Below are 15,978 nucleotides of genomic sequence, written 5' to 3' on the forward strand. Positions count from 1 at the left end.
CGCTACGTAAAAAGATGGCAGCCCCCATGTGGAACGGGCGCTGCCATTTTGTACGGACTCGGTCCGTATTAGGGTTAGGGTCGTCCGGAAGGGACGCCCCTTTCTAACCCTAATACGGACCCAGTCCGTACAAAATGAGTTACACATGGCTTCATAACTGCCTCTCCAGCCTTTATGGTATTGACCATGATGTCAGTTTCTAGCATCCAATCACTGGTAGCAATGATTTTTAATCCCCACTACTAATGATAACCACCTTAGTAAATGTTTAAGAGGTCATTGGGTGAAACTCAAAATACGTAAGTACCAACATTAATCCTATACCCAGTGAGTAAGCCTTACTGAACATATTTAGACTTACTTTTAAGTAATCCTGTACAGGACTGCAATAAAATAGCACCTAGTATTTAATAAGGTATGATTTGAGCAAAGCTGCACTTGAACCCAACAAAAAGATTACAGCAGACACAGAATACTTTCATAAATTATGTAATACGTTTTGTTTTTAATTTCCCATCTACCAGTCTATATCAAAGAGAGAGGAAATTGTTGTGTATGTCTGCAAAGTGATACTGTTACAAGAAATATTCTAATACATACGGTAGCTTCATACACTATCTTCAATATCTTCATATAGTCCTATGATTTTGCTGGGATTTAGAACCAGTTCTCACATTAATTTTAGTACACAGCCACAAATATCAATATAGCTGAAGATGCAGATAAAGTGTATCAAAAACTGACTTGTTTATACACATAAATATATACATATGTGTCCAAATACCACATAAAGCTATTCATAAGTGAGCCCTATTTACCTCAATAGTATTTATTCTCAGTGAGTAATTATTTAAGACATTGCTATACTGCTTTAAAAAAAAATTAAATCCCATAGCAGCTATTGCCATGTTAAAAATCATATGATAAAATAATTAAAAAAAAAACAGAAAATAATAAAGCAATAAAGGCAATAAATATTTCATTAAAATTCCTAGGGTGATGTAGTGGTTGCGTATGTGATCAGAGAAATGCTGGAGGAGGGGGGAGCGTTAAACTGGCAGGAGAAACACCCTGATTTAAAAGTATCCATGATTTCAATATGAAGAGCATTGCATGTGGTAGATACCACAGAGATGAAGGTCTTCCTCTGTATTCTAATTAAGTGAACTTCCTTCAACAATACTTCCTCCACAGTATCTACAAGGAGGTGATCCCTTATATAGGTTGGGCCCAAGCCATGTAGGGCTTTAAAGGTAATCATCAACACCTTGTACTACACCTGGAAACCAATAGGCAGCCAGCAAAGAGATTTCAGAATAGGTGTAATATGATCACTTCTAGTTTTTCCAGTGATCAGCCTGGCTGCCATGTTCTGTACTAACTGTAGTTTCTGGACCAGGTACAAGGGTAGCCCTATGTAGAGTGCATTGCAGAAATCGAGTCGTGAGGACACCAGTGCATGCACTACAGTTTCTAGGTCCCTTACTTCCAGGAAAGGGTGCAACTGGCGTATCAGCCGAGCTGAAAACAGGTGCTCCTGATTGTCGCATTCACTTGATTTATCCATCTGTAGATTGTCTTTAACTCAAGATCTATCCATTTTAATTGTAGGGGTGATGATCAACATATGCTGCTATATACAAACTGAAAGGGGAGGGGATGAACATAAAGCAACATATGCCAGAAAATCGAAATGAAATAATAAATAAAGGGGAAATTCTTCTTATATACTGCCTTTATGGCTTATATATTGCCTTTAACATGCTTTTCCCCTTTTCTTTTCCTGTCTTATGAGTAATTTTTCTTGTTTTGAATGCTGCTATATTTTTTCCTGTCACTGTGACAGAAATCTACTTGAGGGGATACATTAGTTTAACTTTATGTAAAAACAACTTGCAAGCTTGCAGTTATTTGAGAAGTTTCCCAGTTTTCAACCGGCAACAGCAAATCTTGGTTAATTTTAAGACAAATCAATGTAAATGTCATCGTTTTCAAAGCAAGAACTAGGGTTTGGTACCCCTTGGGGAAAAAAGAAAAAGGACATGATTTGATGAACTTTATCAGCTCGCTTTGGCAAATCTACTTTAAAAATATGATTTGAAACTTCATGGCTGTCTAAACTTCTCAAAAACAAATGCAGTCAATACATGGCTTGGGTTTCTGATTGTTAGAGCATTAATGTCTATAATATTATATATTATTATCTTGTGATCCAAAGTGATTTATTATCATTAGGTAAAATACCAGTCAAATTTCATATATTTTGGCATGAGGTTTTCTTTAATAAAGATTTTTTTAAAAAAATTCCTAGAAATCTTAAACTGTATCTCCAGGCATAAATGATGACAACAAAGCCCCCAAAGAAGGATAAACATATCAAAACTACATTTTGAAATATATATATATAATACGCACGCACGCACACACACACATGTACACACACTGAAGACTATTGTTCTTCCCTGAGGATTCAGGCAAAAGCAAACAGCTGCAGTCTCTTCTAGTTCGCTTGTTTTTCCTAATTAATAACTGGTGCCATCTTGACCACACTCTGATGTTGTTTGACTACCTGGTTTTTATCTCTCAAATGCTGATGGGAATGGGACTAGCTGTTGCGTTTAGTGCCAACATCCTTCCACCAACTGACACATAATTCACAATTCATGTTGGGAAGGGGAAACTAATGTATAGAAAAGTACATTGTTTTGAAACCCAGGATTAGCATCTTAAACCTTTAGTTTGTCCATTTCGAACTATGTTGTTGTTTTTTTAATGACCCTAACACAGGTATTAGGTAAGATGCAATATTGACCCTACATTGGTAAAACCACAAAATCATGATTGGGCAGAATATAAATCATCATCATCATCATCATCATCATCATCATCATCATCATCATCATCATCATCATCATCATCATCATCATCATCATCATCATCATCAAGTTAGGGAGTTAGGGGAAGGGGTCATTTCCTCTTCTCACTGCAAAACTCCAAAAACATGATCTGTAGGGCCCCAAAAACATTCTGTAGTGTTCATAAATCATCTCAAGCAAGTTTCTAGGCATCTCCAATGACTAGTTGGGAAGGGGAACAAAAGGAAGTTAGATTATAATTTACTGGTTGCATAGTTTATTTCACTTCATATACAGAACAGACTTTTGACTGATACCTTTGCATATAGGTGGTGGATGACTCCACTGTCTGTTAGCTTGGCACTGGGCTTTAGTTGGTCCTTGCATAACATAGCCAGTATTGCAAGAGAATGTCACAACATCATTGAAATTGAAACCATTTCCACTTGTTCTTCCATAAATCGGACTGCCAGGATGACCACAGCTAACAGCTAACGTCAGAAAACAGCAAGACAAAAAGTATACTGTTATCACTTTCCATGGATACTGTTTAATTATTAAATGCAGTTGTCCCTCCATATCTACAGATTCTGAATCTACCAATTCAACCAACCACAACCTGAAAATCTTAAAAATAAAATTTCAAAAAGCAAGCCTTGTTTTTGACATTTTATATAAGGGACACTATTTTACTACCCCATTGTTTATAATGAGACTTGAGCATCCAAAGGATACCAAAGGCCCACTGTACGTGTTAGTCTTTTGTTGCATTATGACATCTAGGAGAAATATTGATGGTCTTGTCATGGAAGATGCTCAGAAGAATGAATGTTCAAAAATAAAATATTTTGCTTTATTTTAAACTATGAAATATGACTTAATATTTGTTTTCACTCCATAGGTTAGTGCTGAATGGATCTGACTACCCAATCTGAACACAATTGGCTGAATCCAGAATTCCTGTGAGCAGACATTGACAGTTCAGTAGTAAAAGCGGTAACAATTTATACATACCTCTAAAATTTTTATACTTTTCTAAAAGTAAATGTTTACCTAATCAAAAATACATTTTAACCACATAGATTGGAAATCACTAGCTACACAAAACTATTAATTCCATGTTTGCACAACTAAGGTACAAATAAATTATATGACTTAATGAGGAATAACACCACTTTTTCATAATTACAGGTGTGGGACCTCATTCAATGGGAAAGGATTCATGTCACATAGGCCCAATTTAGATGGGCCTTTGTGCCGCCCGCGTCATGTGCTAGGGGTTGGCCAAGGATGCAGCGTCCATACCGGTCTCACCCCTAGCACGTGACGGGGGTGTCAAAATGGCGGCACCCTGTACACATGGGCACCGCCATTTTGACGCGATGGACGCATAGTGTCCACACATCCCGTCGCACTGGTGATGTCACGGGTGTGCCATTTGTGCACTTGGGTGTTGCAAGTGCGATGTAAAAAGAACCCGCTTTTTGCAGGTTCTTTTTCCTCTGCAGGGAAGCCTTGCCGTACGGCAGCTGAGGCTTCCCGCCGGCAGAAATGAAGGCAGCAGCAGACTGCCCTTTTTGGGCAGTCTGTATCCTGCCATAGTTCCTGTGCGGGCTTGTGTAATACATCTTGCTAATACAGTGTGGACACTGAGATAGAGAAGAGGAGGACACTTTTTGTACAGAGAAATCTTTTTGTGAAAAATTTTGTGCATTTTCAACTTCTTTGCACTTTTCTTTAATGTGCTAAATCTAAATCTCAGAGAAATATTGTTTTATTGCATAGAATTTAAAAGAGCTTGTAATGAGATCTTTGGGTTTTCTTTTTGTTTTTAATCAGTCAAGTTGTCCTCACATCCTTGTCATGACTCTATGGTCCAGAAAACAAAAAATGTCATCACAAAAATAATAATCAATAATTGTGTTGATTACACCAAGAGACACTTGGTAACTCTTTCTCACAGGTTGTCTCTCCACATTCAGGAAGTGGCTGCTTTCATTCTAATGTAGTATTCTTTGAAATATATTCATTTAGCTATTTAAACCTGGTCTCCATGTTCGTCATACAAACCACCTAGAGACCTAGGATCCTCTGGAGAAGGCTTTCTCTCAGTTCCACCCCCATCCCAAGCTTGTCTGGTGAGGACATTAGAGAGAGCCTTTTCAGTGGCTGTTCCCACCTCATGGGACTCCCTTCCATGGAGGCTAGGCTGGCCCCCTCCCTGCTGGTCTTTCGCCGGCAAACAATTTTTTTTATTCCACCAAGCTTTTTAAAATCACGCAGGCCTTGTTTTCTTGGGGTGGTGGTGGTTTAGATTATTTTTAATCTTTGTATGTTTTAAATTTTGTATGTTTTAAAAATATCATTTTAATGTTTAATTAGGCTATTTTAATTGTTTGTTTAGTTGATTTTGTGTTTTTATATTGTGAGCCAGCTTGGGTCCCTTTTTGGGAGAAAGGCAGGATAAAAATAAAATAAAATAAGAAAACAAGTAAGCAAGTAAAGAATTATCTGAAATGAATGTTAGTCTTCCAGGCTTCAAGATAACAGCCAGTTATTAAAATCTCCCTTTCATTGAATTAGGAAAAAATATAACATATATTAGCCCTCTAAAACCTCTATCATGCTTACTTACGCACACAGGATGGAAGTTGACCAGACCAGTTGTGATCTTGCTGACAAATCCGTACTGAAGAGCCAATGAGTCGAAAGCCAGGATTGCACTGATATACCACAGTGTCTCTGTAGCCATAATTTTCTCCAATTACTTGACCATTGACAATAAGATCAGGAATTCCACAGTGGCCAGCTAAAATAAGGTATTAAAACAACGATAACTGCAAATTGCAGCACCACTTTTATTTTCACCTAAACATTATTTGCTATAGTTTTCAAAGGGGCACAGAAATCCACCTTTGGTTGAATCACAACTAAATGCATGCATAAAGACACACAAAGTTACTGCCAATACTGCAAGTTTAGGTCAAAGAGTACACCTGTGTCTGTGTACCAACAGACTTTAGAGACCCTATGTTCTCAGTGAAACTGAATAATTAATATATTGGAGCTCATCCTCATTTCATTTTATTTAGTGTTTTGACTTAAAATGGAAACTCCTCCAAATTATTCCTACTGTTCCATTCCATACCCTGGAAATCTCATATTCATAGCTTGGGCATACTCCTGGACTTGGTCCTGTGTCTACATGCTCAGCTTGCAGGGGGTACCAGGAATGTGTTTGCCTAGTTAAAGCTATTTCTTCTGCCCTCAACCTTTTCTAGTATTATTGTCTTTTCTAATGAGTCATGTTTTCTTATGATTTGGCCAAAGTATGACAACTTCAGTTTGGTCAACTTGGCTTTCAGGGACTGTTCAGGCCTGATCTGTTCAAGGACCCATTTATTTGTCTTTTTGGCTATCCACAGTATCCTCAGCACTCTTTTCCAGTACCACATCCTCTTATCTGCATTCTTCACTGTTCAGCTCTCAGCTCCCAGTGCTCTCAGTCAAAAGTCCAAGGTAACCATGCATACTATGGATACATTACACCATCTGGACTGTTTTTAGGTTAATAGTGCAATATACTAAAAGAGGAATATCATGTTTGGCTATCATTAAATAAATGTCAAAACAAATGATGATAGTATAGAGTTTTCATTTGAAATCAGTAGTATATAAACTGTGGAAGTGAAAAGATATATTTCAGAAAAGGGAAGGCTGTTTAGACACCTCTCATTTACAGACATTTCCATCACCAAGGAAACTACCCTTTTGCCTGCCTATCCAGAAGAATGGCTGGCTCATTATGTCATGAAAAAGAAGGTACAGGAACAAAATTTTAAACAATGTAAATAGGAGTAGTATTGCAGATAATTGGTAACTATTTAGTGCCTAACCATTTCATCATGTCTTGTTTAATTCCCTTCCATCTCAATTATTTGAAGCAGATTTCTTTCATTGTCTTGGCCTTTTTCTTTTTCTATGTGATGAAAAAGGGCTTAGAGTGTCCCTTTGATACTGTCAAAATATGAGAACACCCACTACTATAAAAATGTTCTGCACGCCATACATTTATGGCACCTCTTGTTGTTAATCATCTTTTGAAGCTTTTCATTTTTCAGAACAATCGGACTCAAGGGGGAAAAAATCATTCTCAGCATTTGAAACCCCTCTATCTGAAAAGCTTAAAACAGTTAGTCAACATTTGTTCAATTTAAATCATAATCTTTGGCAGGTTACAAACGGCCCTCAAGGGGCCGTTTTCCCGCCGCCGCCATTCGCTGCGCAGGGAAGCCCCAGCTGCCAGACCGCGAGGCTTCCCTGCGCAGCAAAAAAGGAGCAGCGAAATGCCGCTCCTTTTTTGAACGCGGAAGTGGCGCCGCGAGGGGTGGAGTGCGCCCTCGCGACGTCACTTCCGCCGCGACACGTCTGGACGCACAGCGTCCAGTACGTCAACATGGCGGCGCCCATGTGGATGGGCACCGCAAAAAAGTACGCGCTCAGCGCGTACTGGGAGGAAGGGCCGTCAGGAAGGTAAGAACCTTCCTAACCCTAATACGGCCCTTCCTAACCCTAGTACGCGCTGAGCGCGTACTTTATGGCGGTTTGTAACCCGCCATTATTTATTATTTCTTTGTTAGGCAATAAATTTCAATTACATTTTCCCACAAAAGGTTTTACCAAACAGATTTTGCCACGTAGCAACTGCATGGCTTTGAAAGTACTACAACAGTCATTCATTTCTTATTTTTAACTCTGATATATACTGACATATGTTTTTCATTAGCAGAATGTTCAATATTATAATTTTTCTCTCAACAAATTAAATGTGGACGAGTAGCTATGCTAGTCTATCACAGCAAACCACAGTTAAAAACACATTATAGTATTTTAAAATCATGCTTCTTAATTCAATTGGCACAAAACAAAGAAAATGGAGAGAGGGCAGCTCTAAGCCAAGGCAGATGAGGGCTGAGAACCTCCTCTCAAATGTTCAGACAAAAATGGCTCACCAAAGTTCCTCTACAGCTGAGTCTCCCAAGGATTTATCAAAGAATAGTAAATGACCAAGCACCAACAAAATTAAGACCATATTGACACCGAGCCCCAGAGTAAGGCTACATACAATCTACCCTGTGCATACTTATTATGGAATAAGTTCTACTGAACACATGGGGCAGACTTCTAAACAGATACTGCAGTTGTAAGAGTTCATAGTCAAGGCCAGCTGTATCAAAATGGAAGAGGAGAACTAATTTGTGCTTCCTTGACAAGTCCCTCAGCGATGACTTGACTGTATAATTCATATCAGCAGGACATAACTGCAGCTGCAGCCTCTGTCTTCCCCAGCAACTCATATAGAGAGCCATATAACATCTGATACCAGAAGCAACATATAGCCATCCTTGTGGCCATTTATGGCTCTATCTTCCATTAATTTAACAATTCCCCTTTTAAAGCTCTCCAAACTGAGTACTACACTACAGCTTGAGGCAACGAATTCCACAGATTCAAACCCTCACTTGAGTTGGCCTTCCGGATGAGGGCCGGTCAAGGAGCAACCCAAATTATTGACTGCCCTTGGGGCTCAGGTGTTTTCACCCTTTTGGAAGCTGGGGAATTGGTCTTGGAGCAGACCATCTGCCAGCTACACAAGGTTCTCCTCCCTGGGCTTGCAGTTCTCAAGAAATAAAGTTAAATAGGTTGAATTTTAATAAAGTTGCCCATTTTATAACCCAGTTCTCTGTCTCTGGTCTCGTTATTTAATGAGTTGGTCAGCAAGAGGTTTTCCCTTGCTACATGAGCTGTATATTTACCAATATTTAAGATCCTTTTCTTGCCATCTCAGATCCCATCAGTCTATATGTAAAGTTGTGACTTTTTGCCCCAAGAGACATCACTTTATATTTGTTTCCACTGAATTTTAATTTTTCATTTCAAAACTCGTTCATGCACTTTGGAGACACCCATTTGAAACTCTTTGTTTTGCTCTCACGACCTTCTATAATTTATTTTCATCAGCAAACTACTAACTTTTAGTTCTACATTTTGAATCACAACATTCACTAAGCTTGGAAGTTATATATGTTTCACATATGTTTTCTCTTGAGAATATTCTGTCTGCAATTGGTACATACAAATGTAACTCGCATATTTTGTACATAAGATAATATACTTGAGAAGAAAGTAATTTTAAATAATGTTGAAATGCATATTATTGCAGGCAACCTGATATCACAGTAATACAAGAAATACCAGTTGACAACTATTATTATCATGTCTTATTGTATGTAGGTCAGACATAATTTATTTAGTTTCATTTAAAAAGTCTGGCATATTTATATGCTTCCATTTTAATTTCTATATCTATAAAAAATGTACCAAAAAGATACATGAAAAGATAGAACCCTTAGCCAAGCTTAAATGTCAAACAAATTCATTTGTGATCTATAGCAAAGAAACAATCCAAACTTCTGTCTGTGTTATTATTCCTTACTCTGTCCCCCCACCCCATAGACTAATGATTCCCCAGGAAGCAGAAACATTCATTTTTGTATAATTATCAAACAGTTGTGACCTTTTTCCTAGCAAGCCCATAACTGTTTATGGCAAGACTTCAGTACAACTAGTTTCTGTCTGTAAAATAGTTCCTTGCAGGTTTGTTTTTTTTGATTCAGTGTATCGTTTAAAATCCAAAGGTAAATAAATACAACTATTTACTCTAACTGTAAGAATATGTCTTAGGTTCCTGTGTTCAAAGAATTCCCTTGGCAAACAGGAAGAAAGAAAAACATAGTAAGTTTGTTCAGAATGTGTGCATTTTGAACATGTAGAAAATAAAGGGTTTTGATTCTCTCTTCCACAAGAATATTAGCTTCATGCACACAAATCTTGTACATGGACATAGGTAGACCTTGTCTGTACAGAGCCAATTCAATTTACGGAAGTTGGTGATTGATCAATAGACACAACACTAGATCTATGTACACACTTCAAATCAGCACAAATTCTACTAAGTGAAAAGGGTTAGTTTCTGTAAAATATTTGCATAACAATTATTGCAAAGTCCACAGAAGACTAATTATGGTCCAAAACACACTGCAGAAAGAATCCAGTTTGAGACTGCATTAACTTCCCTGGCTCAGTGCTAGAGAATCCTGGGAACTGTAGTTGATTGTGGCACCAGAGCTCTCTGACAGAGAAGGCTAAATGCAGTCCCAGAATTCCCTAGCACTGAGCCAGGGGAGTTAAAGCAGTCTCAAACTTGATTATTTCTGCAGTGTGTTTTGTACACAATTCCTATTTGACTTCTGATGTAAAGTCATCACATGAACCCAGAACAGAATATATTTAACCTTTATTATTTTGCATATACAGTATCTACTTTTTCCAAAGAGCAGAAGGGTGGCTTAGTGGTTAAGATGCCAATTCTGATTATTGTAAGGTTGGAAGATTGGCAATTTGAGGCCCAAGTACTGCATGATGGGGTGAGCTCCTGTCACTAGTCTCAGCTTCTGCCAAACTAAAAATCTGGAACCATCCAAATGCAAGTAGATAAATAGCTACCATTTCAGTGGGAAGGTAGCAGTGTTCTGTGCAGTCATGCTGGCCACATCACCATGGAGTCGTCTTCAGACAATGGTGGATCTTTGGCTTAGTAATGGAAATGAGCACCACCCCGTAGAGTTGGTAACAACTAGACATTTATGTCAAGAGAAAACCTATACCTTTACCAATGCCACAAGGCTCTGAAGCTAGAACAGATTCTTCATAAATATACTGAAGTTCATAATCCTATGCAAGGGGTGTGCATATATGTTCTTCATCTATTTTTATCTATAGGGCTATAACTAGACAAAAATCTCAGGGGAATTCATAAGCACAGTGCACTTCATTGGTTCTAGGCACTCTCATGTATTTGAGTAGATCAACAACAGTGTGCTCTTCAAAAATGTTTTAGAAGACAGGAGTATGTCCCTTAGCTTTGTCTCATAAAGTAGTAGGGCTTGTCAGATAGCTTTGAAACCATTTCCTTGCCAGGAGACAAATGCTCTACCAGAAGGTAAACAGCTCACTGATTAGATACATGACATCTTTAAGCAACCTGGAAGGTCACTGCTTGGTTGTGGCTTATGTGGCTTCAAAACCCATGGGTCAATCTATAATGAATTCAGATCCTTCAATTTGCCTTGATCCAAATGCAAACAATTAGATCTATATGCATGCACCCAATATTTGTATAGTTTTTGATATAGGCAATGGAGAATTTCATTACACATGTGCAATGTTCTCTTTATAGAAGCAGCTGTTCTTCATCAAGCTTTTGATGGCATTAAAAGGAAGCAGTAACACCATGTATTATTAAAAAGGAACTCTTTCAAAAACTAAGTACTAGTTTTCTATGCCATCTGTCACTTCTGTCACTTTTTCTTTGAGTAATCTGCACATGCTGCCTTGCAAACTGATACTGAAAATAACCACAGTTGAAAAATGGTTCAAGTACTACTTGAAAAATGCAAACTTTGGGAAGGTGAAGCTATTAGTACAGTTCTTTGAGTTTTAATGCATGGGCTATTAAAATCAGTCTCTGATGTACTATAAGTCCCATCATTTAGCTACAGGAACAACTAATACAATGTCTTTTATTAATCAGTGTTATACCCATAATTACCCTTATATTTCATAAATCCCATTGAAGCCAATAAGATTTGGATGCAAACTGCATATGCAGCATACATGTTAAAATATAATGCATAGAATTTCTTCTCCAGTGCAACAAAAATCAATATCGGAGCAAAACATGGGCAATCAAATTCACATTTTTCTAGATAAAGAAGTGATAAATATAGAGATGATAGAAAAAACCAATTACTTCCTCACCTAAGCACCTTGTTTCAGTTCCACTCCATAGTCCAGAAGACAGACATTCCCTGACTGCTGATCCCACCAACATGAATCCCAAATCACAAGTAAAGATAGCAGTCGAGCCATATGTAATCTGAGTTCCAATTTTGTTTCCATTTGGTGGAATTGGAAGTTCTCCACAGGAAATAACTTTAAAAAAATTAAAGCAAGAAGAAATACATTTTACAGACCACTCACATTAAAACATTCAGTAGCCATGGCAATGAAAATGATTGATAAACTAAGGGTGATATAGACTGAAATCTGCTTGCAAAATTATGTTAATCCAAAGAATATGACATTAGAATAATTTGCATGAGACTGACAGAAAAATATTTCAATAAAATTTACAACTACATAAATATGTAATGGCATTCCCCTCTTTATATTTATGATAAACCTCTCTCCTGGACTAGTAATGTTCATTAAGATGCTTCTGAAAATGGTGCAGAAACTGGAAATGGTAAATGATAATCAATATATAGACAGTCAATATGGGTTGTTTTAGACTTTTAAGCTTTTGGCCTCATAGCTTAATAAGCACCATGCTGATTTCATAGAAACTACTACAGAGTAGCAACTTTGAGTAATACCAAAATATGTGGGGTAAAAACTTGCAGATCCCTGGCTATAGAAAATATTGTGTTTTTGTTCTATGGCTTCAAATTGTCTGGACTTACATTAATGCTGTCATAGAGTTTTCTTGGTTTATTCAGAGGAGATATATTGTTGCTTTCCTCTAAGGATGTGTGTGACTTGGGTTTCCATTACTGTGAGAGATATTGGTCCAAAACACATTGCAGAAACAATCCAGTTTGAGACTGCTTTAACTGCCCTGGCTCAGTGCTAAGGAACCCTGGAAACTAGTTTTGTGAGATACTTAACCTTCTCTGTCAGAAAGCTCTTTTGCCAGATGAAACTACAATTCCCAAGATTCCCTACCACTGAGCCAGGACAGTTAAGGAAGTCTCAAACTGGATTATTTCTGTGGTGTGCTTTGGACCATTACTGAATAAGTTGGAGACGGAGTAGTGGAAGATCAATTACTTGGCCTTCTGTGGTATCATAGGAATAGTTATATGCATGGGACCACATTATTAAAACAATGAGAATGAAGACCTAGGATAAGGAGAATACTCACTTTGGCAATATGGTCTCTCATTTCTCCAACTCCATGTTCCATTGGCAAGACATTCAATAGACTCTGGTCCCAATCCATGGTACCCAGGATCACAGCTGAAGACAACTTTTGTTTTATATTCGTAATGAGATCCATTCACTATCCGCCATCTCCCGTGTTCCAAGGTGAATGAATTGATACTTGGGCATGTAACAACTTAAAAGAGAATAGGGTAAAGAAGGAGGGTCAAAGTGTCAGTATTAGAGTTTCATAAAGGGGCAAAAAGGAAGAATTTGTTTTAAATTAGAATGACTTCACATGTCAAAGCTATAGCATGCTCAGAGCGCATAGGCTAAACCATCTCACAATAATTTATAGACTAGTGAATCTGGATTATAGCTTTATTTCAGTTCAGTAAGAATATTTAGTATTTCATTGCTTCCTTGGGGATTTAGGATGTGATCCAAATTTATTTTACTGCTCAAAGTAATTATTCGGTTTTAAATATTTTGAACTTTTCTACTCATTTTGTTGGATATATAATTATTAAAACAACATTTTTGATTGCTGCTTCTGGATATCATCATCAATACCTTCTTATAAATTGAGAATTCCTATTTTAATTTTCCACCTAGCAACTGTCTCACCTACAAGAATAGAAAGTATTCTGGACAATGATCGATTCTTCAGAATATGATCACGTTATTAAAGTTTACCAGAGCCAATGTTCTTAATACTCTACTTTAGCTTCATGACAGAAAAGAAGATCACAATGAAACAACCCAGTGGTAACACTTTGGAATCACTGTCATGTTTGCTCTCATAATTGTTATATTCTATTAAGTGCTGTCCTATTTTTAACATAGCAGCAAAGCTGAAAAGATGGAGACAGATTTAATTAACCAATGTTACACTTACATTTATTTAAAAAGCTGTCCATGATTCAGTTTCTTAGCACAACACAAGCTTTTTAAATTAAAGGCTTCATCCTCAACATGAGCTACCTACTTAATTACCTCTATGTTGTTGTCCCACACTTGAAGAGTCTCACAGCTTCTGCTGTTTTCTCATGAACCCAGTTCTGAAACATATGGTTAAAGTTATCCCCAAAGATCTCTTGGTCCCTTCAGCCATAATTTCCTATTTTAATTCACAAGTAGCTATTTCACTTAATGTAATCTGTTTTCCTATACATCATGGCACATGATAGTGTGATTCTCTGAACTGAGAAAATTGTATTTTAAAATCTATCTGGTTGTGAATTGATTAGGTGACTTTAGATGTTGGGGTACCTCTCTTAACACTCTGATCTTGTCCATACCTATGTAGAATTAAGCCCTATTGAATTCATCTGAAGTTACTCTCAGATAGCCTGGTATAAAAATAAGATATTAAGGGGAAAGGGGAAGCATGATGACTTGTTTCTGAAGATTCTCAGAAAGGGAAAAAATGTAGAACATTCAAAGAATGTTACTGACAAAAGAGTATAACATAGGTTGGCAAACAATACTTAAGTCCTAAAGTTCATTTTGTATGTCCATTAAGAGTTTCCTTTGACAGATAACCTTTACATTTACAGATGATTCAGTGAGCAGGATTAGTTTCAACTGTACAAAATATTTTTCAACATTTTAATAGTTAAGCATCCAAATATAAATACCCCCCAAATAAATGTAAATTTAGATGATGATAATAAAATAGTGTAAACACTTGCAATAAGAAAAAACCATTCTAAACTACCTTACCTACACAACGAGGTGTTTTGTTATGGTTGCTCCAGGTGCCATCTGGTTGGCAGGCAGCAGTAGTAAGCTCCTTGGATGATAGCCTGTATCCATCATTGCAAAAATAAGTAACCCGGGTCCCCACTAAATAATCTGTTGTCAATATCCCACCATACACTGGAGCTTTGGGAATTCCACAAGAGATAGCTGAGGATATCAAACAGAGAAAAAGCAGCTTCTTGAATGGGTCCTTCCATAAGGCTCTGCAAGAGGGGAGAGGAATAACTAGGGGAATCCACTGGTGCACAAGTAATTTCCCATTACACAGTTGCCAAGCCTGCTGCTAAAGTCCCAGGCATTTGGGAAACAAGTAGCTTTACTTCTTCATTTGGTTTGGAGGTGGTGGGAAGAAGGAAATGAGTGAGCTGCAAGCCCTGTAGGCACAGGGTAGAGATGGAAAGATTTCTTCAATTATTATATATGTGTATGTGTGTGTGTATTATGGAAAACATGTTTTTTGAGTACTGAGAAATCCTGAGAAGATTCCTGGACTGAGGAGAATCTTCACAGTTTGGGGCTGGCTCTGTGCAATATCCACATATTGTTGTTTTGCAGAGGAAATGGCATTCCCTTCCAGGAAATTATATTTCTAGATAGAAATACTGTAATTGCAACATTCCACACAAAATGTGAATAGCTTGATTTGCACTGAAAACAGCATTTTCTTCACCAAAAACAACTTTTTATGAGCCAGAAATAAAAATTATGCACAAAAAATTATGCCTCATGTGCAAAAATGCTGATTTTTATGCAAAACACCCATGTGCAAATTTTGTTCAGAATAAGTACTGAAATGTGAATAGGTTTGGAAAACTACATGGTTTTCAAAGTCTTCATCACACTGAGGAAAAAATTGCTATAATTGCTCATTGTTTTCTTTGAGACGAAAACCAGTGACAAATTATATTTTCAACACAAGGAGTAACCACTTGTCTGTCTTCACCACCATTGCTGTTTTGCTTTACAAACCCCGTCAACACACCAACTTTTTATTGGTTTTGCTGAGCAGTGCACGGGATGTTGCATTTGCAAGGAATATAAAGCTGCTGAGCAATGAGAAGACTGGGGAAGTGAACCAGCCATGGCACCAGGAATGAACACTAGTGCCACTGCCTCTGCTGCCATCATCACCATTCTCTTCCTGCCATGATTGGTAGGGTTTGGAGATTTGGCTACCACCAAAGAGGAGGATGAAGGGCAGTTAATAATAATAATATGTTTTATTTATATACCGCTATTCCAAAGATCATAGCGGTGAACAGCAAGTAAGCTAATTAACAAGTAAGCTAATTTGCCCCCAACAGTCTGGGTACTC

General features: G+C 37.5%; 1 protein-coding gene across 6 annotated transcripts in view; it reads right to left on the reverse strand.

Annotated features, from left to right (window-relative positions):
- Positions 1-15,978, reverse strand: part of LOC121928362 (CUB and sushi domain-containing protein 3) — an 810,382-nt gene that overhangs the window by 26,836 nt on the left and 767,568 nt on the right. For 5 of the 6 annotated variants that reach the window (XM_042462948.1, XM_042462947.1, XM_042462946.1 and 2 more), the window contains 5 exons: positions 14,625-14,810; positions 12,901-13,095; positions 11,736-11,909; positions 5,491-5,664; positions 3,173-3,346 (listed from right to left, as the gene is read on the reverse strand). In XM_042462948.1, the coding sequence (XP_042318882.1) occupies positions 3,173-3,346; positions 5,491-5,664; positions 11,736-11,909; positions 12,901-13,095; positions 14,625-14,810 (903 nt within the window). The remainder of the gene's footprint in view (positions 1-3,172; positions 3,347-5,490; positions 5,665-11,735; positions 11,910-12,900; positions 13,096-14,624; positions 14,811-15,978) is intronic. The other variant, XR_006103494.1, reaches the window with a different exon arrangement.

The sequence above is a fragment of the Sceloporus undulatus genome, chromosome 4 (assembly GCF_019175285.1).
Source record: "Sceloporus undulatus isolate JIND9_A2432 ecotype Alabama chromosome 4, SceUnd_v1.1, whole genome shotgun sequence".
In the NCBI taxonomy this organism is placed as follows: Eukaryota; Metazoa; Chordata; class Lepidosauria; order Squamata; family Phrynosomatidae; genus Sceloporus; species Sceloporus undulatus.